The sequence below is a fragment of the Heteronotia binoei genome, chromosome 18, assembly GCF_032191835.1.
Source record: "Heteronotia binoei isolate CCM8104 ecotype False Entrance Well chromosome 18, APGP_CSIRO_Hbin_v1, whole genome shotgun sequence".
NCBI lineage: Eukaryota > Metazoa > Chordata > Lepidosauria > Squamata > Gekkonidae > Heteronotia > Heteronotia binoei.
The window spans coordinates 18,307,318-18,332,789 of record NC_083240.1 but is presented as its reverse complement, the minus strand read 5'-3'; the positions used below and the strand labels follow the sequence as shown (position 1 = coordinate 18,332,789).

General features: G+C 45.5%; 2 protein-coding genes across 2 annotated transcripts; one reads left to right on the top strand and one right to left on the bottom strand.

The window, feature by feature from the left end:
• The first annotated feature begins 107 nt into the window (after window positions 1-107).
• Window positions 108-13,696, top strand: CASP9 (caspase 9). The gene is made up of 10 exons (XM_060259474.1): window positions 108-332; window positions 2,109-2,322; window positions 2,819-2,899; window positions 4,996-5,033; window positions 6,254-6,430; window positions 6,929-7,018; window positions 8,252-8,399; window positions 11,476-11,655; window positions 11,926-12,035; window positions 12,921-13,696. Exons 1-10 carry the CDS (start codon window positions 201-203, stop codon window positions 13,011-13,013), a joined length of 1,263 nt encoding a protein of 420 aa, XP_060115457.1. The 5' UTR covers window positions 108-200; the 3' UTR covers window positions 13,014-13,696.
• Window positions 13,697-15,617: 1,921 nt separating this feature from the next.
• Window positions 15,618-25,162, bottom strand: LOC132587374 (chymotrypsin-like elastase family member 2A). The gene is made up of 8 exons (XM_060259649.1): window positions 25,069-25,162; window positions 24,004-24,092; window positions 22,956-23,053; window positions 21,582-21,710; window positions 19,889-20,025; window positions 18,295-18,440; window positions 17,042-17,191; window positions 15,618-15,712 (listed from the first exon to the last, which is right to left on the bottom strand). Exons 1-8 carry the CDS (start codon window positions 25,109-25,111, stop codon window positions 15,695-15,697), a joined length of 810 nt encoding a protein of 269 aa, XP_060115632.1. The 5' UTR covers window positions 25,112-25,162; the 3' UTR covers window positions 15,618-15,694.
• Window positions 25,163-25,472: the final 310 nt, after the last annotated feature.

Sequence of the window (25,472 nt, the reverse complement as noted above, 5' to 3'; positions counted from 1 at the left end):
AAATTCTCATATCCCCTTCGTGGACAGTTAAAGCAACAGAGCAGGGATCCCTTCCTCTCCCTGCCCATATGTCCTTATGTGGACTGTGATGCTGTAGGCGGGGCCTGTGGGCGGGGTTCCCTGGGCGGGTCTCCCTTCGCGGAAGGAGCGCTGCGCCTGGGGTGGGTGTCGTGTCTCTGCTTGCTGCCTTGCCCGGGGCCATGGACGAGACTGAGCGCCAACTGCTGCAGCGCTCGCGGTTGCGCCTGGTGAAGGAGCTGCAGGTGGAACCGCTCTGGGACTTGCTGGTGCACAAAGGGATCTTCACGCCGGACATGATCGAGGAGATCCAGGTACCGCGGCCGCGCGCAGAATCTTTTGTGCTTCAGGAACTTCCTTGTCTGCCTGAAAGATCCGCTTGGCGCCGGGGAGGTGCTGAGAGCAGCAATGCCAAGGCGTTTGGGATCTTCCCAGCTCTGGTCTGAATTTAGGAGAGAGACAAAAAATGGGCTCCCCCCAACCTCCAAAGCTTTCGGGGCAGCGATCTCTCTTTCTGTACATGATGGAGATCCTTACGGGCAGGAGCCACGCATCACTGGCTATTGTGCTCTGCAAATCCCTTCCAAAACCAAGGCTAGAACCTGGTGTCTTCTTGATGGTGCTGTCTAGCCCAGAGCAACCTTGTCTAATTCCACCAGCCCTCCAACTTCTTCGCTTGTGGAATGTCAGAAGGGAAACTGTCATTGCAATCCTCCTAAAATAAAAAACTCCACAGTTCTTAATTTGCAAAAAACAAGTTCATTTTAGGCTGTCATGAGCCCACAATATCTATCTGCGGAGGAGTCTGACTGTTGTATTTCCGTAGGAGTTACTGCTCTGATCTCCTTCTGATAAGGCCTGATTTATGCATTTGAAACATTTATTAACTGCCTTTCTTCCTTAGGGAGTTCAGGTGGCTTACCGTACCAATAAAATGCATAAAACAGATTACATAAAACCAAAATTTAAAATCCAATACAGTCCTAAAGAAAAGTGTCTTCAGTGCTTCCTAAAGATCAAATGTGAGAAGTAGCAGCCCATTTTAAGTGAGATGGGATTATGGGTGCGAAGTCCCTCAAGAAAGTGATTTTTCTTTGCCAGCATCACATTTAAATCACCCTCTGTTGATAATTTTGGCACTGGGGATCATTTGTTCCCAAGGCAGAGATGCAGCCCACAAAGGAGGGATTCTCAGAACAGGGACTCATGCAGGAGCATAGTGGCTGGACTCCTCTGCAGGCATATATCCTCAAATATAACTCTTAGAAGGCCCTGCAAGGCTGTTTTATTAGCGTTTAACAGAGTAGACATATGAGGTATATTTTGGAATGGGTTATTTGGGGGATTTATTTAGTTGGTTTTCAATTGTGATGTTTTTCAGTATGGTTTGTACGCTACTTGAAGCCATGAGGAAAGGTGAGATATAAACAAATCATTTTAAAAAATCAACTGTTGCAGGTAGAACTGGGCCTCCAGTGGAAAGCATGTGTCCAATTTTAATTGGAGGGGGGATCAGAAAATTCAGGGAAGTGCCATGTAAGTGGGGTTTACGAAAAAGAAAGGCCAGTGGAAGGAAATAAAGCAGGAGTCCGATGACAACTTAAGGACGTAAGAACATAAGGACAACCCTGCTAGATCAGCCCATCTAGTCCAGCACCTTGTCTCACACAGTGGCCGACTGGTTTCTCTGGAAGTCCGACAGAGCACAGAGGCCAGGGTCTTCTCCTGATGCTGCCTCGTGGCACTGGGATTCAGAGGCTGACTGCCTCTGAATGTGGGGGTGGGAGTCTGATTAGCTCCTTCTAGGACTCTTTTTCTAGCAGGAGCTCCTCTGCATTCTCCTGGAGCTTACAGTAGGCTCTGTACTAAGAGCCCTCTAAACTGTTGGAGGATTGGCTACATCAGGGGGCGTGGCCTAGTATGCAGAGGTGCTCCTGCCAGAAAAAGAGCTGGATCAATTGCTGGTTGCACTAGTATAGAAGCAGCACTATTTAAGCTACTTTATTTCCCCCCTTGGTTTTCAAATGCAAAGGCATAGAATCTATGGTCTACAGTTGCAGGACTTCCCAGAAGGAATCATTTGTCTCCAGAAAGCAGGTACTCGAAGGGATCAGGCCAGGGATTTGATCACCGACCTGCAGACGAGAGGAAAAGAAGCCCTCCCTGCCTTCATCTGGTGCCTCCGTGAAACTGGACAGCAAGATCTGGCAACTCTTCTGAGCGAGGGATGCAGCCATCCGCAATTGCCACCAGTCCACATAAAGCCAGTTGTGGGCTGCTCACGGGCTGGACAAGTTGACCCAGGTATGTCTCGAGTGGCTGATCTTGATTCAGTTGCATTGGGAATTTCTGGACTCAAGTCTGCTTGTGGGGCTGGGTGAATGCATCTCAAGCAGGGGTGGCCAAACTTGCTTAACTTAAGAGCCGCATAGAATAAATGTCAGATGTCTGAGAGCCGCAAGACAGGGAGGGAGGAAAGCAAATAGGAGGGAGGGAGAGGTGGAAAGAAAGCAACTTTAACTTAAAAATGCATTCTCCAAGCTGTGAGCTAGCTTGGCTCGGAGAGGTGATTTAAAGAGACAAATGCCTTCTCCGGGCTGGCCAACAGGGCAGTCGGGGCTTCAAAAGCCACACAATATGTGTGGAAGAGCCACATGTGGCTCTCAAGCCACAGTTTGGCCACCCCTGATCTCAAACATGATAACAAAGCTCTTGGTATCTCTGCTCACAAGTGTTTTGAGAAAAGTCTCGGCTTCTGTGCAGAAGGAGGCTTAGGAAGTCCAACTGTCCTATATTGCAGGTATTCAGACCAGAGAATATTTACCTTTGCCAGTCCAGGATAGAATCCGAGAACCAGTTCGTGATATTGCAGCCACTCGGGGTAAGGAGAAAACTCTTTCCTCATCATCTGCTTGCTTATCATCTCTCTTCCTCTGCAGGCTTACTGACAAAATCTAGTGAGATCAGATGTGTTCTGCTTCAGAATACTAGAATGTAGAATCATAAAATCGCAGAGTTGGAAGGATTCTATTCCAACCCCCCTGCTCAGTGCAGGATTCACTGAGGACATCCCTAAATAACAAGTGTTTGTCCAGCTGCCGCTTAAAAGCTGCCAGTGAGAGGGAGGTAGATAACTCCATTGCTGGACTATTTTTACTGTAAAAAAAAAATCCTAATATCCAATCTTTCCTCCCATAATTTAAACCCATTTTTGTGAGGCCTATCCTACGCTGCCCACAGGAACAGCTCCCTTCCCTCCTCTAAATGACAGCCCTTCAAATCTTCAAGAGAGCAATCGTGCCCCCCCCCCTCTTCTCCTGACTGAACATTCCCAAGTCCCTCAGCCTTTCCTCTTAGGAAACTGAGAGCCAGTTTGGTGTAGTGGATAAGTGCGTGGACTCTTATCTGGGAGAACTGGGTTTGATTCTCCACTTACACCTGCTGAGATGGCCTTGGGTCAGCCATAGCTTTCATAAAAGCTGTCCTTGAAAGGGCAGCTGCAATGAAAGCACTCTCAGCCCCACTTACCTCACAGGGTGTTTGTTGTGTGTGTGTGTGGGGGGAAGGTAGAGGAGATTGTGACGGCTCTGAGACTTTGAGATTCAGAGTATAGGGCGGGATATAAATCCAAAATCTTCTTCTTAGGGCTTGGTCTCCAGGCCCCTGACTTTGTCATGTTTGTTTATAATCCTACACGTGGGGGTCTTGAAAGAAACTCTTTGTGTAGACCTTTCTGTTGGGATTACAAATGGAAAAAATTCCAAAAGAAGATAGAACTTTAATTTGGTACTTGCTCTCAGCTGCTAGGACATTGTATGCGCAGTTGTGGAAACAAGAAAAAATACCAGAGAAATGGGATTGGATTATGAAAGTTTTATTGTGGAGCGAGATGGATAAACTAACAAGAATCCTAAGAGAATATGATTTGGAAGTGTTTAAAAGGGAGTGGAAGAAATTTAGATGTTATGTAGAGAAAGAATGGAATGTAAAAAGACATTGGACAATTTTTTAATAATGATTAAGTATTAGAAAAAAGTAGAATTTAGATGTTTATAGTTAAAGGTACCTTTTTAAGTTAACTTTAAGTATATAACTTCGGTGGGAGTCTAGTAATGGAGGGAGGGGGGGTTAGAAAATATCATATGGGTTAGAGATAGAGACGATATAAATGGATATTGTTACCATATGTTATCAATAAAATTGTTTAAAAATGAAGAAAGAAACTCTTTGTGTGAGAGGATAAATAGGAATTCTTCACCCTCATAACCTAAGGCTGCATCCGTTCATCAACAGACATTATTTCTTCATTGCTGGCAGTTGGGCTGCCTAATCTATGTAGGAAAATCCGGTTGCAAAAAAATAAAATAAAAATTATACTACAGTATGCAGCCATGTATGGATACAGCCTCTGGACCCCTCCATTTATTTATTTAGAAAATTCCTATGTCACCTTTCCAGAGACAGCTCACAAACAAAATAATCAAAACAGCATAAACATTAACATTAATAAACCTTTTTTTTTTTAAAGGGAACTATTCATGAGGCTTCAGCTGCTTTAAGAGACAAGCCGCTTAATGTTTTGAGGTGCTTTTATGCTCTGAATGGGTTTTTGGGCTGGGTTTTCTGAACTTTGAATAGTTTCATGTTGTTCATTTTAGCGTGTTTTATGTTGTAATCTGCCTCAAACCTGGAGAGGTGTCATAGAAACCAGTAAGCAAGCTATTTCTCCTCTCTCATCCTGCTAGGGACTTCAGCTGTTCAATTTTTACAACTCCTTTGCCGTTTTTCACTTTATCCGATTCCAAACGGCAGTCAACACCCCATCTCATGGAGCCTGCTCCGTCCTCAGGCTGTTTTGGGTAGTCCTGTGAACAGGATTCTAACAGAGGCTTGATGCTTGTTCTTCCTTTGTGGGGGATAAATATTAAAAAAAAACCCAATGGGTTGACCTATCATATTGCTCCCTGATCCTTTTAGGTTCTGAGGAAGAGAGAGCTGCAAGGAATCCTGAAATGGTTAGTATTTTTAAATGCATATCTTTTATGAGGTTTGCTAAATGGGATGAACTTCAGCTTTGTTTTTCCAGCATTAGAACCGTCAGTCCCTCCCCTCTGTTATTGTTGTTTTTAACCTGTTGTATATTCAAGAAGTAGAATTTAGAATTCTTTTTAAATATAGTGAATTACGTACCTTTCATTTGCAAACCAGCTGGTTCAGTACTGGGATGAGAATTCCTGCCCTCCTCAGTATTACCAGGAAGCCAATCAGGGAACCTAGAATCATCAAGTTGAAAATGGCCATCCATTCCAACCCCCTGCTCAGAGCAAGATCAGCCTAAAGCAGGGGTAGCCAAACTGTGACTCGGGAGCCGCATGTGGCTCTTCCACACATATTGTGTGGCTCTTGAAGCCTCCACCTGCCTGTTGGCTGGCCTGGAGAAGGCATTTGTCTTTTAAAATCGCTTCTCCAAGGCAAGCCAGATAGCAGCTTAGAGAATGCATTTGAAGTTAGAATTGCTTTCCACCTCCCCCATCTATTTCCTTCCTTCCTTCCTCAAACATCTGACGTTCATGACTTGTGGCTTTCAAACATCTGATGTTTATTCTGTATGGCTCTTACGTTAAGCAAGTTTGGCCACCCCTGGCCTCAAGCATCCCCGATAAGTGTTTGTCCAGCCGCTTCTCGAAGACTGCCAGTGAAGGGGAACTGAGCTCATCACTCCCTAAGCAACCAATCCCGCTGCTGAACTGCTTTTACTGTAAAGAAGAAAAAGTCCACCCTAATATCCAAATAGTACCTTTCCACCTGTAATTTAAACCCATAATTGTGAGTCCTGTTCTCTGCAGCCAACAGGTACAGCTCCTTGCCCTCTTCTAAGCCTATCAGAGATTTCAAAAGAGCCATCGTGCCCCTCCTCCACCTCTTCTTCTCCAGACTGAACAGTCCTAAGTCCCTCAGCCTTTTGTAGGTCTTGGTCTCCAGGCCCCTGATCATCCTTGACTCTGTCTTCTGCACCTGCTCCTTTCTATCCACATCCTTTGGGAAGTGAGGCCTCCAGAACTGCACACAGTACTCCAGATGTGCCCTGGCCAAAGCGGTGTATAGTGGGACTATGACTTCTTGCGTAGCACGTTAATTGGTCTCCGTTGACACTTGCATACTTGAGAACCTTGTGTTTTTTTAACCCAGATGTTTTCAACAGGGGGGAAAAATTAATTCTTATCTTGCATTATAGGTTTACTCTATGAATTCTGACCCCTGTGGTTTCTGCCTTATTATCAACAATGTGAACTTCTCCAAAGAGTCCGGCCATGCCGCCCGCGTTGGCTCTGATCTGGACTGCGAGAGACTAGAAAGGCGCTTCCGGTCGCTCCATTTCGAAGTCTTGACTCGCCGAGATCTAACAGCTCAGGTCGAGAGCAAAGGGAGGCAGCTATGAACAGCATCTTTGTGGTGGCAGTTCCCAGTAGTGGACCCCAAAGGGTCAGCCGGGCTGATAAATTTGCACAAGTCTTGGTTTTAGATGTGATCTAATGTTTCCTTTCGCCTTAAAGTAGTCAGTGGTATAAGTATGGCTTGAAGTTCATGTTTTCTGCATAGGAGAAAGAAATCTTGCAATTGGGAAGCCATCAAAGAACGCTGCCTTGTATACGGGGCTCCATTCCAAATAAAGGGGATCTCTTTCCTCCTCCTCTTCCCCCATCATCCTTGCCGCCAGATCTCCAGGGGCTTCCACTCATCTTTCATCAAATCCTTTTGTGATTAAGACAGTGTTGATTCCCATCAGCTCAGCTCTGCCTTTCAGGAATGCAGCACTAGCCTCTGCTTTTGTAAAGGGGAAGGAACGCAGCATCCATCAGCACAAACGTTTTTAATGCAAGGGTTGTTTTTTTCTCACAAACATCTGTAGGAAATCACTTGGGAGTTGCAGAACCTGGTGAGGCGGGACCATGGGCCTCTTGACTGCTGCTTGGTGGTGATCCTTTCCCATGGCTGTCAGGTAGGCTTCGGGGGGGTCTGTGCGCCACTGCAAACCCCTCGGGACCAGTGCGTTCAGCTTAACGTTACTCTATATCGGGTCAAAAATATTAAATGTCAGTGGCTATTAGCCACAGTATGCCTGATCCAACATGGCTTCTCTTATGTTCTTAAGTGACACAGAGTGTTGGACTGGGTGGGCCATTGGCCTGATCCAACATGGCTTCTCTTATGTTCTTATGTGACACAGAGTTTTGGACTGGGTGGGCCATTGGCCTGATCCAACATGGCTTCTCTTATGTTCTTATGTGACACAGAGTGCTGGACTGGATGGGCCATTGGCCTGATCCAACATGGCTTCTCTTATGTTCTTATGTGACACAGAGTGTTGGACTGGATGGGCCATTGGCCTGATCCAACATGGCTTCTCTTATGTTTTACAAATATGTCCCGCTGGTAGGGATGCCAGCCTCTAGGAGAGAACTGAGGATCCCCTGGAATTACAGTTCATCTCCAGAGATTAGTTTCCCTGGAGAAAATGGATGTTTGGGAGGGCATTGATGCTCACTGTCCTCCCCAGTCTTGACCCCCCCAATCTCCAGCAGTACCTCAGCTTGGATCTGGCAACCCTACTCAACCCCCCCGTCCCCCATGAGTGACTGGAGGGGCCCGGCAACCCTACTTCCCACCTCACATCTTCCTTTATGCTAGACCAGGAGTCCCCATCTTAGTGAGCCTGGCACCTTTGGAATTCTCATGCAGGGTGGTAGGTGCAACCATAAAATGGTTGCCCCAGGAGGCAGAGCCAGTCAGAAAATACCAGGGATTGAGGTTCTCCATAGATCTAATAGTAACATTTCAACCTTTCAGGCAGAAGGTGTGCTTAACAGGCTGCCTTTTGAAATGAACACGTTATTTAAAAGTTTCTTCTGGCTTCCACACAGCTTATCATCAGTTGTGCTGCGAAGACCCTTATGCTCTGGTGGTAGCTGCTGCCAAAGCAATGTTGTTCTTGCTTGAAATCTGCACAGCCAACCAGAAACCCTGCTGGGCAAAAGCTCTGACTGGCTCTGCCCACTTTCCAAAAACACGTGGTGGGTGTCAAGAAAGGTTTCCGTAGGGGGCATGGTGCCCACAGGCACTGAGCTGGGGACCCCGGACTAGACTGCCTGCAAGGAAAGAGGAGAGATGTGACAGGCTCTTGTCTTCTGCTGCAAGACTAGGGTCAATTGGTGGGTTGTTTCCTGTCTTGCAGGCCAGACACAATCGGTTTCCCGGTGGGATCTTCGGCACAGACGGCATGCCTGTTGCAGTGGAAAAGATTGTCAGCTACTTCAACGGGTCTCACTGCCCGCTCCTGAGGGGGAAACCCAAACTCTTCTTTATTCAAGCTTGCGGAGGAGGTGAGCATACAAATGGGGCAAATCCCCCAGCTCTGGTTCAGTCTTCTCTTCCAGTGTGACATACTGATTAGTGTGCTGGACTAGGATCTTGCTCTGCCATGGAAGCTTGGTGGCTGATCTTGGGCTAGCCACACACTGAGCTTCTGTGTGCCTTTAGAGACCTCCAGCCATATCCACGATGGTCTCAAGTAGCAACCACACTGAGGTCTCTCCCCTCCTCTGGCTCCGCCCCCAACATCTCCAGGAATTTCCCAACTCAGAGCTGGCAACCCTAGATCTTCCTTGTTTTGAGGGAGTCCCCCTTTGGGAACAGGGACAAGAATTTGCCAGCCTTTCCCCTCTCAGCAGCAAAAACCTCCTGACGAGGGCTTTTTTGGTACAACAGAAAACCTCTCTCCATGCAAAAAATCAAAAAACAGATGTCGATGAAATTAGCAGAGATATTTCAGCATAATGCATTATGAATGAACGAAAAAGGCAAAATGAATTGAGACATAGAGAATATAAGAAGGTGTATCTTGACACCACTTACCTACTGTACAGTACACTGTCAACAGACAGTCCCTGGAAGAAGAGCTTTAAGCCTCGAAACGACCTAAGGACAGGTTTTTCATGAGCGTCGGACTTCAGCTAAGACCATCAATTGGTGTGGACGTTGTTCACCAAGAAAGAGTCAGTAGGAATGAGAGTGGCTTGTCTTTGTTGTATGATTTCTCATTATTTGTATGGACACGTTATTTATACTGTTTTGTTCAACATCTTTATCAATGATTTGGATGAAGGAATAGAGGGAATGCTTATTAAATTTGCAGATGATACTAAATTGGGAGGGGTTGCAAACATAGAAGAAGACAGAAACAGGATACAGGATGACCTTGACAGGCTGGAAAATTGGGCTAAAATCAATAAAATGAATTTTAACAGGGATAAATGTAAAGTTCTGCATTTAGGCAGGAAAAATCCAGTGCATGGTTATAGGATGGGGGAGACTTGTCTTAGCAGTAGTATGTGCGAAAAGGATCTAGGGGTCTTAGTGGATCATACGCTGAATATGAGTCAACAGTGTGGTGCGGTGGCTAAAAAGGCAAATGCAATTTGGGGTGTATCAACAGAAGTATAGTGTCCAGATCACGTGATGTGATGGTATCGCTTTACTCTGCTCTGGTAAAACCTCACCTGGAGTATTGTGTTCAGTTTTGGGCACCACATTTTAAGAAGGATATAGACAAGCTGGAATGGGTCCAGAGGAGGGTGACGAAGATGGTGAGGGGTCTGGAGACCAAGTCCTATGAGGAAAGGTTGAAGGAGCTGGGGACGTTTAGCCTGGAGAGGAGGCGGCTGAGAGGTGATATGATCACCATCTTCAAGTACTTGAAGGGCTGTCATATAGAGGATAGTGTGGAATTGTTTTCTGTGGCCCCAGAAGGTAGGACCAAAACCAATGGGTTGAAATTAAATCAAAAGAATTTCCGGCTCAACATTAGGAAGAACTTCCTGACTGTTACAGCGATTCCTCAGTGGAACAGGCTTCCTCAGGAGGTGTTGGGTTCTCCTTCCTTGGAGGTTTTTAAACATAGGCTAGATGGCCAACTGACAGCAATGAAGATCCTGTGAATTTAGGGGGAAGTGTTTGTGAGTTTCCTGCATTGTGCAGGGGGTTGGACTAGATGACCCTAGAGGTGCCTTCCAATTCTATAATTCTACTGAATTTTGAATTAATACTGAATATAGAGTGTTGCCTTTGATTTTTTGCACTGAGAGAGGTTTTCTGTTGTGCTTGTAATAGTTCCTCTGTGGTCTCGATAGCCCGTCATGTCATCATTTAGGGCTTTTTTGTTAGCAGGAACTCCTTTGCATATTAGGCCACACACCCCTGATGTAGCCAGTCCTCCTGGAGCTTATAGGGCTCTTAGTACAGGGCCTACTGTAAGCTCCAGGAGGATTGGCTACATCAGGGGGGTGCAGCCTAATTTGCAAAGGAGTTCCTGCTACAAAAAAAGCCCTGCGGGACCTGACTATCTCTTGGCTTTCTGGTGCCTCCTTTTATAGGCTTCCCCATCAAATACATGTGTCCCTTCCTGTTCACTTAATGGGTTGGCTTGAATCACTTGTAGCTGTCCCATGGGCTGCCTTAACGGCTTCTCTGGGGCTATAGGACAGGGGGCTGCATGTTTTCCTTCCAATCTGTTTATCACTCTGGAGACCCAACTTGGGGCAGTGGTTAAAATGTTGGAATGAGGAGCTCAAAAACCGAGGTTAGAATCCCCCCTCTGCCACGGAAGCTTTAGGCCAGTCACGCACTCTCAGCCTAACCTACCTCACAGGGTTGTTGTGAGGATGAAACTGAGGCGAGGAGAATGATGTAAGCCGCTTTGGGTCCTCACTGAGGAGAATGGTGGAATATAAATAAAGTAAATATATAAAGCAGTATGTATGCTGAAGGAAACATGTTTTCTTCAATGCTGCCAAGCCTGCAGTTCAAAATAGATTTCCTTGGAAGGCCATTAGATTACAATCAGGGTTTATAAGAATTAAGCATGCATAAGTGTTTCAGATTGCGCTAGCGCAGGGGTGGACAAACTGCGGCTTGGGAGCCAAATGTTTCTCTTTTACACGTATTGTGTGGCTCTCAAAGCCCCCACCCCACCCTATCGGCCGATTTGGAGAAGGCATTTAAAGTCTCTTTAAATCACTTCTCCAAGCCAGGCCAGTTGGCAGCTTGGAGGATGCATTTAACGTTAAAGTTGCTTGCTTACCACTCCCTCCCTCTTCCCTCCCCCCCCCCCCCATCTATTTGCCTTCCTTCCTGACTTGCAGCTCTCAAAACATCTAACATTGATGTCTTGCAGCTTTCAGTCATCTGATGTTTATTCTGTGGCTCTTACGATAAGCAAATTTGGCCACCCCTGGGCTAGCTGGTGAACATCTCCAAAGGTTACAATGTGGTATACAGTTTGGAGGTCTCTTGAAGGCAACATTCGCCTGGAAGATCTGTACTTTTCCAGTTCAACCGGTGGCATAATGCTCTTTGTGGTTCATCTATTCGTTTTTGTGGTGCTTGCGCTTGCCTTTCTAGAGCAAAAGGACCGAGGGTTCGAGGTGGATTCCGAGCCTTCTGTGGATCAACGACATGGAAGCACTCTTGATTCTGATGCGAACCCCTTCCAGATACCTGCGGGAGATGCTGATCAGCCGGATGCTGTAGCCAGTTTGCCCACCTCTAGTGACATCTTAGTATCTTATTCAACTTTTCCAGGTGAGTGCCAGCAGTGTAAGATATGGCTTGGCCACACCCCAGAAACAATCCCCACCCTCTCCAGCTAAAGGATCTCTGGCAGGAAGTGTTGGGAATGAGCTTTCTCCAGTTCTTCCAAGCATATGTTAAGGACTAGGAACTTGCTTGTTAAAAATCAGAAGGAAGCTGAAATCTGCACCCCATTTTGTGTTCGGCTTTCATGTGGGATTATAGGCCAACAGAGTGAGAAGGCTGATTTCTTAAGTGGCTTTTGTTGCTTCCTTCCCATAGGTTTCGTGTCCTGGAGGGATAAACGTAGCGGATCCTGGTATGTGGAAACCCTGGACCAGATCCTTGATCAGTATGCTCATTCTGAAGATCTCCTCACCATGCTACTGAGGGTAAATCCAGCATTACCTTTACCTTTTAATAGGTGTTTGGAGGGGACAACAGTGGGAGGGCTTCGAGTGTCGCAGCATCACTGATGGCACCTGGGTTTTTTGGCCACTGTGTGACACAGAGTGTTGGACTAGATGGGCCACTGGCCTGATCCAACATGGCTTCTCTTATGTTCTTATACCCGTGCACAAACACAGGAACATACATATTCTCTTTCACTATGCTGATGCTAGTGGCACCATCAATCCATGCTGGAATGGTGTTTTTCTAGCTGGGCTCCTGAAAAGTAAAGAAAGAGCCCTTGAAAGTATTCTTTGCCATACTGGATTTACAACTTCTCTTGAAGGGCTGCTTTTGTAGATTACTCGGTTGTGAAAGGCTCTCAAACCCAGACATAATTGAGCCTTCTTAATTCAAGAACAAAACAGCCCATTCTCACTAGTTTTAATAATCCCTACTGCAAAGGCAAAAGCCATCAGAGGTATTTGTGGCTAAGAGGCCCTGGCTCTTGTCACTTCATCCAAGAGCTTGAGGTTTTGCCCGGGGATAGTTGGGGACAGGAAGTCTCTCCTTAACACAGTATCTGCCTGTTTTCTAAAGTATATATTTTTGTCTGAATAAAAGTGGCCGCACACTTTGTTCTTGCCCCCAAAGAAGTATCTGTTGAGACTACAGGTGGGTAAGAATCATCCATTTTTAAGGGAACTCATGTGCTGTGTCTCTGCATGAGTCCCTGTTCTCAGCCTGCCTCTGGATTGAAAGGAAGCCAGAGCAGTAACTCATGCAGTAACGGAATTAATGGTTTGTCTGGTCCAAGAGATGACACTCTTTTTGTCTACAAAACAACAGCAGGTATGCACGGCAAGGTCTTTTTTCTCTTCTCTCAGGTGGGGAACACCGTTTCTGCAAAAGGAAAGTACAAGCAAATGCCTGGCAGTTTCAACTTTCTGCGCAAAAAGTTCTTCTTCATGGCTACATGATATCCCAGTCTGACAGGGTTGGCCTGGATGAAGCAGTTGTTCCAAAAGAGACCTTTGGAAAAGGTGTGCTGCGATGTGCCTCATGAAGAATGGATGGATTTATCTTCTCATCTTACCTTCTGAGAAGAGACTCATTACTGTGAAAAGACTCCCTTGAAAGATGGGTTTGTTCAATGAGACTAGTTTTGTATAAAGGGAGAAGCTGTACATGGATCCCAAAAGAAGTGCCTGGAATATTGTTTGGGGTGGGCATCCCCTTTTTGTCCTTGATTTCTCCTTGAGGGAGTCTTCTGCTCACACTTTGTTGTTTCAGCCTCAACTTTCTTACTGCCATTGTGAGTGCTGGGCTTTTGGGCCTCAACTCCACAACCAGCTTTAACTCATATTAATTGTCATGGCTCCCTTTTCCACCCTCTTGAACCTCACCTTACAGGTGTGTGAGGCCGCTGCATCTGGTTTCTCAAAGGTGACCTTCCTTCCCCTCTCCTGAGACTACAATTCCCACATCTGCTGCAGGAAAACCATCTCACTTGACCCAGTGTAACATTGCTGTGTAGACAGACTTCTGATATTTAAAAAGCAGGCATCTTGCTGGGGGGATGCACTCTACATACCACCTCTTGTTATATTAAATATTCTGTATTTATATGCAATCCAACTTTAAAAAAAAAACTTATACATTGTACCAGCGGTGACCAAACTTGCTTAACAGAAGAGCCACACAGAATAAACATCAGACGTTTGAGAGCCACAAGACACAAACATCAGATGTTTTATTGCCGTAAGACAGGAAAGGAAGGAAGGAAGGAAGGAAGATGGGGGAGAGAGAGGTGGAAAGAAAGCAACTTCAACTTTAAATGTATTCTTCAAGCTGCTGGTTGGCTTGGCGAAGTGATTTCAAGAGAGAAATGCCTTCTCCAAGCTGGCTGACAAGGCAGTGGGGGCTTTGAGAGCCACAGTTTGGCCACTCCTGCATTGTACCCAGGGACCATATGTGTTTTGGGACTCTTCTTGGAGGGGGTGTGGTGTAGGGAGAGTATAAAATTTAATATTGAGCCCCCTAGTTCCCATATGTCCTGACCAGGATATCCCAGGCTAGCCTAATCTTTTTAGATCTCAGGAACTAAGCAGGGTCAGTCCTGACTAGTATTTGGATGGGAGTTTCAAGGTATAGCTATGGACACAGCAAAAATTAAAAAGCGGCTTCAAGATTAACAAAAAAAAAATGCTTTCCAACATAAACTGGCCTCTAGTCCCAAAAATGTATGTCGGGGAAAGAAACGCCTGAGTCTGCAAGGGACCTTCAAGATTAAGAACTGTGTTTGTGGAGAGGAAAAAGCACCTCCACTTTCCCCCTCCTTTCAAAAGTCTCCTGTGCTTAAGCAGTACAATAAGGAAGTGCAACAGTTCTAAAGAAGTTACAAAAAATAAAATTGGCTGTCCTGTTCATGCATGTACATGGCTTGTGAATGCAACCAACGTACTTGTTAGAAGGGAAAATTGCATTTTCCAGGTGACAGAATGCTGTGGTTTAAGAGTGCAATCCTAAACAGAGGTACATCTTTCTAGCTCCTTTGAAGTCAGTGGTGTTACTTTAATTAGGATTACCCTGTAAGTGATGGGAATAAGAGACTTCCTTACAGCAGAAAGACCAGCCTGGGGGAAAGGAGTCTTCTGGCTTTCTGCAAACTGCAAAACTGAATTATTCAAGAGAGCTTTTCTATGCAGGCAATTGACTTGCACTGTTCTAAATGGTTCACAAAGTTACTTAGAAAAATTATTAGGGACTGTACTCTGTACAGCTGTATACAGCTTGCTAAAACTAGGATCCTCCTATGGAATTTTACATCATTTAATGTGTCGTGTTAATATTTATATGATCATAAGAACGTAAGAGAAGCCATGTTGGATCAGGCCAATGGCCCATCCAGTTCAATGCTTTATGTCACACAATGGCCACAACCCAGGTGCCATCTGGAGGTCCACCAGCTTCAGTTCTACTTTTAGACTTCTGTTTGGTTCTACAGCCCCAGGGGTGGAATTCTAGCAGGAACTCCTTTGCATATTAGGCCACACACCCCTAATGTAGCCAATCCTCCAAAATCTTACAAAAAAGAGCCTTGTAAACTCTTGGAGGATTGGCTACATCAGGGGTGTGTGGCCTAATATGCAAAGGAGCTCCTGCTAGAATTCCAGCCCTGTACAACCCTAATCCTATTGCACTGTTGATTGAATGTCCCATCCCATCAATTGTATTGACTCACTCAGTGGAGTCCACATGAGATAAGCTGACTCAAACAAACAAGCAAACAGATTTCCTGCCACCAAAGCGCTACAAACCAATAATCAAACCTGCAACTTTGGGAGGAACTTAATACAGTGCCTTCTTGGAATTTCAAAACTCTTTGTCTGAATTGTGGCTGACCATTTCTCATGTTGCATTCTGCTCAACCTCTTTTTAAAAAGTAGCAAAAAAAAAAGTCAGAGACAACTAGCGTGTTCTTAACCTTCTCTGCCTAAAAACTTCCTGAGAGTAAAACCAAGGAGTTACAGATAGAAGCCTGTAGACTGCACAGGGTTGGTTACTTTATTTATGTTTTTCTGTTTTGTTTGTTCCACAGCTGGTTTTATTGTTGACGATGTCACCAACCGGATTTCACTGTTGCACAGCGCTCTGTGGGTTAATAGCTTTGCATCACCTATAGAGCATTTAAAAGAGAGAAAGGATAAAGTGATATTTATGTGTTTCATTTATACCCTACTTTTCTCTCAGTACAGACCTCAAGTGGCTTACATCATTCTCCTCTTAGGGTTGCCATCTTCCAGTGGGGGCTGGAGATGTCTTGAAATTACAGCTGATGTCCCAACTGCATAGATTTCTTATTTATTTTTTCAGGTCAGTAGAACAAAGTTTGGGTCCAGTGGCACCTTTAAGACCAACAAGGTTTAATTCTGGGCAGAGGTGGAATTCTAGCAGGCGCTCTTTTGCATACTAGGCCACACACCCCTGATGTAGCCAATCCTCTAAGAGCTTACAAGGCTCTTTTTTGTAAGCTCTTGAAGGATTGGCTACATCAAGGGTGTGTGGCCTATGCAAATGAGCTCCTGCTAGAATTCCACCCCTGATTCTGGGTATAAGCTTTCATGTGCATGGACATTTCTTCAGATATCTGAAGAACTATGCGTGCACATGAAAGCTTATACCCAGGGCAGAATTAAACTTTGTTGATCTTAAAGGTGCCCCTGGACCAGTGTTCCCTCTAAGCTGAGTTAGTGTGAGCTAGCTCACAGTGTTTTAAGCCTCCAGCTCATGCATTTTTTTTTGTCTCAGCTCAGGAAAGATGACCCCAGAGCAAACTGATGTGGCCAAATCACTCACTCACAACTTTAATGCCAGTAGCTCACACAGTAGAATTTTTGCTCACAAGACTCCAGAGCTTAGAGGAAGCATTGCCCTGGATTCAAACTTTGCTTTATTTATTTTTGGTTTATTTCAAACAGCAATCCCACTTCTCCTGGAGAAAACGGCTGCTTTGGAAGGTGGACTGTATGGCATTATATCCTACTGAGGTCCTTCCTCTTCCTAAACCCTGTCTTCTCAGGCTTCACCCACACATCTCCAGGTATTTCTGGACTCAGAGCTAGCAACCTCTCCTCCATCATTTTTACTCATAAGAAGGCCTACTTTCTAAAAACACTTGGTGGTAGGGTGGCCAATCCCCAGGCGGGATATATACAAAAAACACACACAACATGTCTGTGATATGAATAGGCTACCAAACTTTTTAATACTTTTAAAAATATATTTACATGCTTTTAAAACATAAAACTGCTTCAGACTTAATCAATATATTTGACACAGAAGTCCGCATTGCCCTCAGCCCTAGGGGCTGTAGCTGAGCCCTGCTAGGAAGGGGATTCTCCCCAACTCTTGAGGATTTTTGCAGCCCAGCCCACTCTTGACATTGCATCTATGTGAACTCGAAGCAATCATCCCCAGCCTTGAGTGACACGCTGCAAGACCTTACCTGAGCGATCCAGTCATCGAAAGCGGAGACTCGAGTGAAAACGGAAGGCTTGCGGTAGTAGTTGCATCCCAGAGAAGAGCCGAAACTGACCACTCCGTGCACCTCCCATTTGCTACCATTTTTGCAGTTGAGTGGACCGCCGGAGTCCCCCTGCAAAAAAACCAAAATTGCATGTAGCTTCTGAAAGACAATCCCTTTTGGCACAAGTCATGTTTGAGCAGTGAAACGGCTTGCAACAAGGCAGAAAAGCCCGCATCCCATCTCGCTGTGGCAACCCCTGCGAACTGGTGTTCTAGATCAGGGATCCCTGGCCTTTCTGAGCCCGTGGGCACCTCTGGAATTCCAGAACAGAGTAGTGGATGCAACAACAAAATGGCTGCTGCAGGAGGTGGAGCCAGCCACAAAATGGCAGCAAGGTTATGCTTGACATTCATAGCAATTATCCAAGATTTAAGGCAGAAACTCTGTTCAACAGGATGCCTTTCAATCTGTACAGTTGATTAGGAGCCCTCCTGGATACAAACTCCAACCAGACCTGCCCACTTTCCGAAAACACTTGGTGAACACCAGGAAAGGTGGTGGCAGGCAACATGATGCCCACAAGCAGCATGCTGGGGACCCCTACTCTAGATGGGCACTCAGGCGGCAATCCTTTGCACATGTGCCAGCAACTACCGTAAGTCCTACTGAAATTGGTAGAATTTACTTCCAAGTAGACATGCTTAGTTTTGCACTATAGCTAAATGGGGAAGTGGAGGCATCCAAACCTACACGATGGACATAAATTTATGAATAAAAACCTTACTTGGAAAATGACCAATTTGCAAATGCTCTAAAAAATCCAAACAGAACTCTTTTCAACATGCAGGAAAGATTTGGCATTTGGGAAAAGGGGAATTCCGACTCAACCATATTCTCCCAAGTTTCAGCATTGCATTCTGGCGCTGGTCTAAACTTGAAGAATCCCCTTCAGTTCTAAGCACTAAATCCTGACTTTTCCCTCCACCTCTTTGGAGCAAGAGGTGCTTCAGATTCCCTCAGGAGGCACTGCCTTTTGTGTCTGCAGGGAGTTCCCATTCAGAATCTTCCATCGTAGGAGGATGCTTGGATATTTCTCAAAATCAGGGGGAAATATAGTGGCTTAAGAACCATCCAACGCAAATTGGGTTTTTTGGCATCCCTGAGCCCTGTTGATAAACATGGGCTTCATAGTTGCAGATTTGGGCTTTCTTCCCAAACCAGATGATACTCACATTGCAGCTAGATATGATGCCATCGCCGCCTGCGCAGACCATACTGGTTTTTACTGTGTTGCCCCACCAGCTGGATTGGGAGCAGGTCGCATGATTCACCACAAGCAGACGGCCTTGCTGGAGTATTTTGGGGGATGCACCATTTGCTGTGAAGAGTCCAAGCAGTGTAGCGGTTAAGAGAGGGGGACTCTAATCTAAGAGGACTGGGTTTGATTCCTCACACTTCCACATGCAGCCATCTGGATGGCCTTGGGTCAGTCACAGTTCTCTCTGAACTGTTCTCTCAAGAGCAGTTCTCACAGAGTTCCCTCAGCCCCACCTATCTCACAGGGTGTCTGTGTGGGGAGGGGAAGGGAAGGAGATTATAAGACATTCGGAGGCTCTGAGTGAAGGATGGGGTATAAATCCAACTCTTCTTCAAACCCAAGGTCCGGTCATGCAAGATGGAGAAGTATCCATAAATTTTCTCAGTAGGGCAAATAGCAGTTATTTGGGTCACTGTTTCAGGTTGGGAAGAGGCAACACAAAGGAAAGGCTTAAATTTCTTCTCCAGGGGTGGAATTCTAGTGGGAGCTCCTTTACATATTAGGCCACACCCACCTTATCTAGATAGATAGATAGATAGATAGATAGATAGATAGATAGATAGATAGATAGATAGATAGATAGATAGATAGATAGATAGATAGATTTATTGTCATTGTTCTCAGAAAATGAGAGCAACGAAATGAGGTGCTCTTCCACAAACATACCAACGCATCAACACCCACAAAAGGACATATACATAGACCATTTAAATGCATCTAAAAACAAATAACCATTCATAACCATTATTAATCATAGAATCAATGCATCTAAAAACAAATAACCATTCATAACCCTGCATTTAGCCTAACCACGGACTTGGATAGATGCTGCCCTTGAATCTATTTGCTTAACCTTCAACACTCTATATCGCCTACCTGACGGTAAGATCTCAAATAGCAAGTGGCCCGGATGTGAAGGGTCCCTTAAAATGATTTGTATCTTCCTTTTACATCCCATATCATACAGATCCACCAATGAGGGGAGATCTGTTATCTAACCAATCATCCAAGAGCTTACAGGGCTCTTTTTTTATAAGCTCTTGGAGGATTGGCTACATCAGGCATGTGTGGCCTAACATGCAAAGGAGCTCCTGCTAGAATTCTACCCCTGCTCTTCTCACTGCGCACTGTGATCCAAATCAGGCCCTTGCACAACTAGTGGTCCAAGCACGGACTTCCCAGTAAATATATGATAGGCCTCGGGGGGCACAGAGTATGCAAGGACTTTGTAATATGTGGATTAGACTCCATTAGGTGGTCTTGGGTGTAAACCAAAATTCAAGATGCACAAAAGGCTACCAAGAAGAGAAGGAGATACCAACAGCCATTCTCCCTTTGAGAATATAAAAGTTATCAGTTAGAATTTTTTTTGATGGACAGCTGCCCTACAATCTGTCGCTCGCACTGCGTGATCTGTTTACCACAAGATAAGGGAAAGCACCACAAGCAGACAGCACCGATGAAATGAATAAAGGACAGCAGTAAAAAACACAAGGAAGCCTCCTTACTTTGCAGCCTTCCCCAGCCCGTCACGTAACAAGCAGAGTTCCCAGGTAAGATCTTGTTGGCTGGGGGCAGGCACGCCGGCTGGATTTTGTCACTTGGGGTGACGTGCTGTGAGAGTTTGATCAACGCAATGTCGTTCCTAGTTTCAGTTGGGAGAGGACAAAGACAGGGTGAGTATTGCATACACAAGTTAACGGTGTTTACTGTCCCCTTAGCGTAGGTGACTGGGGAAGGCAATGGCAAACCAACCCGTAAAAAGTCTGCCGTGAAAACATTGTGAAAGCAACGTCACCCCAGAGTCGGAAACGACTGCAGCTTGCACAGGGGACCCTTCCTCTTCCTTTTCAGTCACTGCCCTTATTATGACTTTCCAGGAGGGCTTGGTTTTGTCTTTTCACCACACCATTCCAATTGTGTGACTGGCATTGCCATCTGTGAGGTTTCAGCCCCTTCCTCTAGTTTTCTAAATGTTATATCAAAGACAGGACAGATGCATCCCGACTGTAGCAGATGGGCACAGAAATGCACACTCACAAACTGTGTGAGTCAAAGCACCCATTACATTGGGATTGCAGCTCAGCGGTACAGCATCTGCGTGGCACATAGAAGGTCCCAGGCTCAACCCCCAGTATCTCCAATTAAAAGGATCAGGTAGCAGGTGATGTGAAAGACCTCCACCTGAGACCCAGGAGAGCTGCTGCCAGTCTGAGTAGACAATACTGAGCTTGATGGACCAAGGGTTGCTTCAGTGTAAGGCAAGTTCATGTTGTGTGTGCCTGGGAATGTGGCAGGACCACCTAGCTAGGACTATTGGCTCTGGCCCTTTGGGGCTGGGATTATTGAGTACAGTGAGCTGTCCATTCTAGTGTAGAATGTAGACCTAGAACAGGGGTGTTGAACTCATTTGTTATGAGGGCCGGATCTGACATAAATGAGACCTTGTTGGGCTGGAACTATATCGGGCTGGGCCATATATTTACCTATTTAAAATTAGGTAGCAGAGATATAAACTTCATAAAGGACAAAAACAAACACAATTAAAGATTTCTTTACAACCTAAAATAAAACATGCTTAAAACATTAGCACTTGTTGGTCTTAAAAGTGCTTTCTTTGTATCTCTCCCATGGGATCCAGGGAACTGGGCAAAGGAAGCTCTGGGCCTTTCCTTCCTTCCTCAGGGGACCAGCAGGGGGAGGAGCCTTAGCCAATACAAGGAAGAGAGGCTTGGCTCAGTAGTTCTGCTGTGGGATTGAGAGAGCTTGGCAAAGCAAAGCCCCTCCTTCCTCCCCAAGGGTGGAACCTCAGCCAATGAAGAAAATAGAGGTTTTGTTCTGTAGCTCCTGTGTGATTGAACAAGCCTTGCAAAGCAAGCTGTTACTCAGAAGGAAGCAAGAAAGATGACAGCCAGTTGCTCAGAGAACTGATAGAAGCCCTCTGGGGGCCTGATTTGGCCCCCAGGCCACATGTTTGACACCCCTGCCCTAGCACTATGCAGTCTCCCATAAAGTCACTATGAGAAACAGTGTGGAAGTGAGCACACCAATCTGCAGATTGAACAAGTGTGCATGAGTGGATGATACTTCAAAAACTCCATTTAACTCCAAAATATTCTGGCCCCCAAGCCAGATGTAAAATGGAGGGGAATGGCAATCTTAATATTTAATCCTCTGTTTCAAAAAAAGCTGTCGAAATACCCATTGGAAACCTTGCTCGAGTCCCATTTGGGGTGCACCACGATCTTTTGCGGGGACGCTGTGAGGGATCCTGTCTCGCTGGCTGTCAGATCATACTTCCCGAGCACCACACGGTAGGTCCGAGAAGAGCTGTAGAAAGCACAGAAAGAAAAACAGCCAGAGATCAGTCAGGTCTGCACTGGCCATCTTCATTCAGATGCCTGAATTAATCAACACCAAAACCAGCTTTCTGACTGGTTCTCCTGCCGCTGATGATCTCAGATAGTCAGAATCAAGCCAACTCCCTTCTGCATAGTTTCACACTGCCTTTTACTTCTTGTCACCTTGAAACGTGACCGTTGGGGCTGAGAAGAGCTGATATGCTGCCTTAAAGTTTGATAAAAACCATAATTCCTTTGTATCATCTGCCTGGAGTTCTCTAGGATTTGCAGCTGATCTCCAGACTACAGAAATAGGTTCCCCTGGAGGAAACAGCTGCTTCAGAAGGTAGACAAAATGGCATCATGTCTTGCCTGAGCGGCCTGCCCCCAGGCACCATCACCAAATCTCCAGAAATTCCCCAAACTGGAATTGGCAACCCTGTGGCATCATCACATCACTTCTACAATTCCACATCTCGTCCTTCAAAAGCTGGGACTGAATTTGCACGATGAAAAGCGCAATCACTTAAATTTCTTGTGAAGCAGGTAACAAGGAAATGAGTTGATGTGACCAAGCCAGTCACGTTACCACAGGACTTTTTTTTTTTTAGCAGTAATGCACAGGAACACAGTTCCAGCTGGATTGGCATCGGAGGTGTGTGGCCTAATATGCAAATGAGTCCCTGCTGGGCTTTTTCTACAAAAGAGCCCTGTGCGAAACAATGGTGACGTCAAGGGGTGTGGCCTAATATGCAAATGAGTCCCTGCTGGGCCTTTTCTCCCCCCAAAAACCCTGTGTGAAACAATGGTGATGGCAGGGGGTGTGGCCTAATATGCAAATGAGTTCACGCTGGGCTTTTTCTACAAAAAAGTCTTGCATGTTAGAGAGAAAATACCGCCAACCCCCTCAACCCCCGACATGTTTCCCTAGTGGATCTGTTCATGGGCAAACATATCTGAAAAATATCCAGAAAGCAACCTACAACTTTCATACATAAATTATGTGCCTAGTTCCATTATTAGAAGTTGTCTTCATCTTACAAACTTAAAAACATATTGTCATACATCCCAGAATCCCATCTCTCTCACCTAGCAAATTTGCTTGGATACTGAAGTGGCATTTGTGAAGAAAAGAATTCAAACTCAACCGTATTTGGAATTTTCGAACTTCCCCAAGTTTCAACATTACATTCTGGCTCTAGTCTAAACTTGAAGAATCCCCCAATTTATGTACCTGATGCAGTGAGCTGCTGTCATGACCCAGTTGGTAGCTATGAGGGTCCCCCCGCATGTGTGACGCCAGTTGCCACTGGAACTGTACTGGAGAGAGGCCTGGAAATGAGACAAGTCATACAGTCAGCCTCGAAAGGTGAGTATATGACTATATTAATTTTATTTAGCTATTTATACCACTCTTTTATCTCTAATGGGAAGAAGAAGAAGAAGACTGCAGATTTATACCTGCCCTTCTCACTGAACCAGAGACTCAGAGCAACTCACGATTTCCTTTATCTTCCGACCTCCACCACAACAGACACCCTGTGAGCAGTGTTCCCTCTAAGCTGAGTTAGCCTGAGCTAGCTCACAGATGTTTAGCCTCCAGCTCACACATTTTTGTCTTAGCTCAGAAAGGATGGCTCCAGAGCACACTAATTTATGCAGTAGCTCACAACTTTAATGTCAGTAGCACACAACTGTAATACCAGTAGCTCATAAAGTAGAATTTTTGCTCACAAGACTCTGCAGCTTAGAGGGAACATTACCTGTGAGGTGGACAGGACTGAGAGAACTCTCCCAGAAGCTGCCCTTTCAAGGACAATTTTGCGAGAGCTATGGCTAACCCAAGGCCCTTCCAGCAGCTGTAAGTGGAGGAATGGGAAATCAAACCCAGTTCTCCCAGATAAGAGTCCGCACACAACCACTACACCAAACTGGCTCTCCACAGTGGCTTAAAACAGCTCAAGATGGAAAGCCGTGTTAGTCTGTCTGTAACAGTAAAAAAGTGAGAAAGATTCCAGTAGCACCTTAAAGACTAACAAAAGCTGCCGCAGGGTTCAAGCTTTCATGAGTCACTGAAGTGAACAGTGACTCATGAAAGCTCATACCCTGCCACATAAAACAACACAGATATAGATAGATGATGGATAGATGACAGATAGGTTTAAAAATACATACTGCACTCAACATGTAAAAACTCTGCCTAGTTTGGATTCAGCAAATCACAAAGGAAAAAAAAGGGGGGGGGGAATCCCTCTTGCCAGGATTGAGAGATGGTGACTTACCTGCCAGGGCCAACTGTTGGGTCTGACAGCTTCTCCCCCCACAACTCTAGACAGGTTGGGCTGGTAGGCTGGGACCCCACATCCCAAAGCTGCAAACGACACATTATGAGACTGTGGTAATCAAATACATCTATTTATTAGATGTTTGTTTATTTGCAACTTATGTACAAGGCACTTATATATTGTTACAGATTTTGGTTATGCAAATTGCCTTTTCACTCTAGCTTGGGTCTCTCCTCTCCTTCTTCCCCTACTAATGATCTCTGGTGATGGCTGCCAGAGTTCAGGGGCTGAAAATAAGTTTTTCCCCGGAGTCAGCAACATGTGTTTGCCTGTACCAGCAAAGCAACATGAAATGCCTGATGTGCAATGGGAAATGGCCACATTTCTCCATGTTTCCTGGTATATACAGTGGTATGTATCAACAGCATCCCTTTTACAGGTCTGTGAGAGCTTCCTTGAGCCATGTTAAGTGGCCCGTAAGAACAAAGGTGGCCAAAAGAATTGAGCTACAGGTATGCAACACATGGCACAGGTACTACAAGTACCCGAGCAGCAAGGCTAAGTTTCTTTTATTTTAGCAACACAATAATCTCACTCCCTACTGAACAAGTCTCCTTTTCGCAACCCTTTCTGCAGCTACTCTTGACAGCCCCCCTGTGCAGGTAGACTATGCGTCAGAATGATGTCTAACCAACCGGTCGTCAATCCATACAAGCAGTCCCAGACAGATTTGCAAGATCGGGCCATACTCCATCTTGCCCAGAAATGATTCTCCAACAGCGGGGAGATGCCCCAAGAAGCAGAATGTGGAGGTGCTGCTTGTCCCTTGTATGTGACATTCGGAGGTACACTACCTCCATCCAATAGGGTTCAACTTTTGGCTATCATGGCTAATAGCTGTTGAACAACTGAGCCTCCAGAAAGTTCCCTCTAAGCTTTTTTTTTTAAAGTCATTAAGAGTGAGCATCACTATATCTTGTAGCAGCAATGGATCCCAGAAGCTAATTGTGTACTGCAAGAAAAATAATATTTCCTCTCGCTTATGATATGTTGGAATCGTACCCGCAGAGGCCAACGCAAGAGCAGCGAAGAGGACCCGGATCATGGTGGAGCGCAAGAGTGTCGAGAACAGCGCTCTCTATCCATTCACTTTATATCCTCAGGGAGTTTATCCCTGCCCAAGTTGTCATCATCATTACGGAGAAGTTTAAAACCAAGCCTTGGCCTGTTGTGTGCTGATAGGCTCCTTTCCATCTCCGCTTTCCATGGGGCATGCCAGATTGGCTGATAGGTAGGTCTTACACCTGCTTATTCTCTCACACAAAGGCTATTCTTAGGCGGTGGAAAGTTGCAGCCCGCTTTTTGGCAGCCCTGTCAGGTTTTCCAGAAGACCCGAACAGAGGTGGCTTGTCAGTGCCTGTCTCTGCGGAATAACGTGGACTTCCTTGGTAGTCTCCCATCTGAGA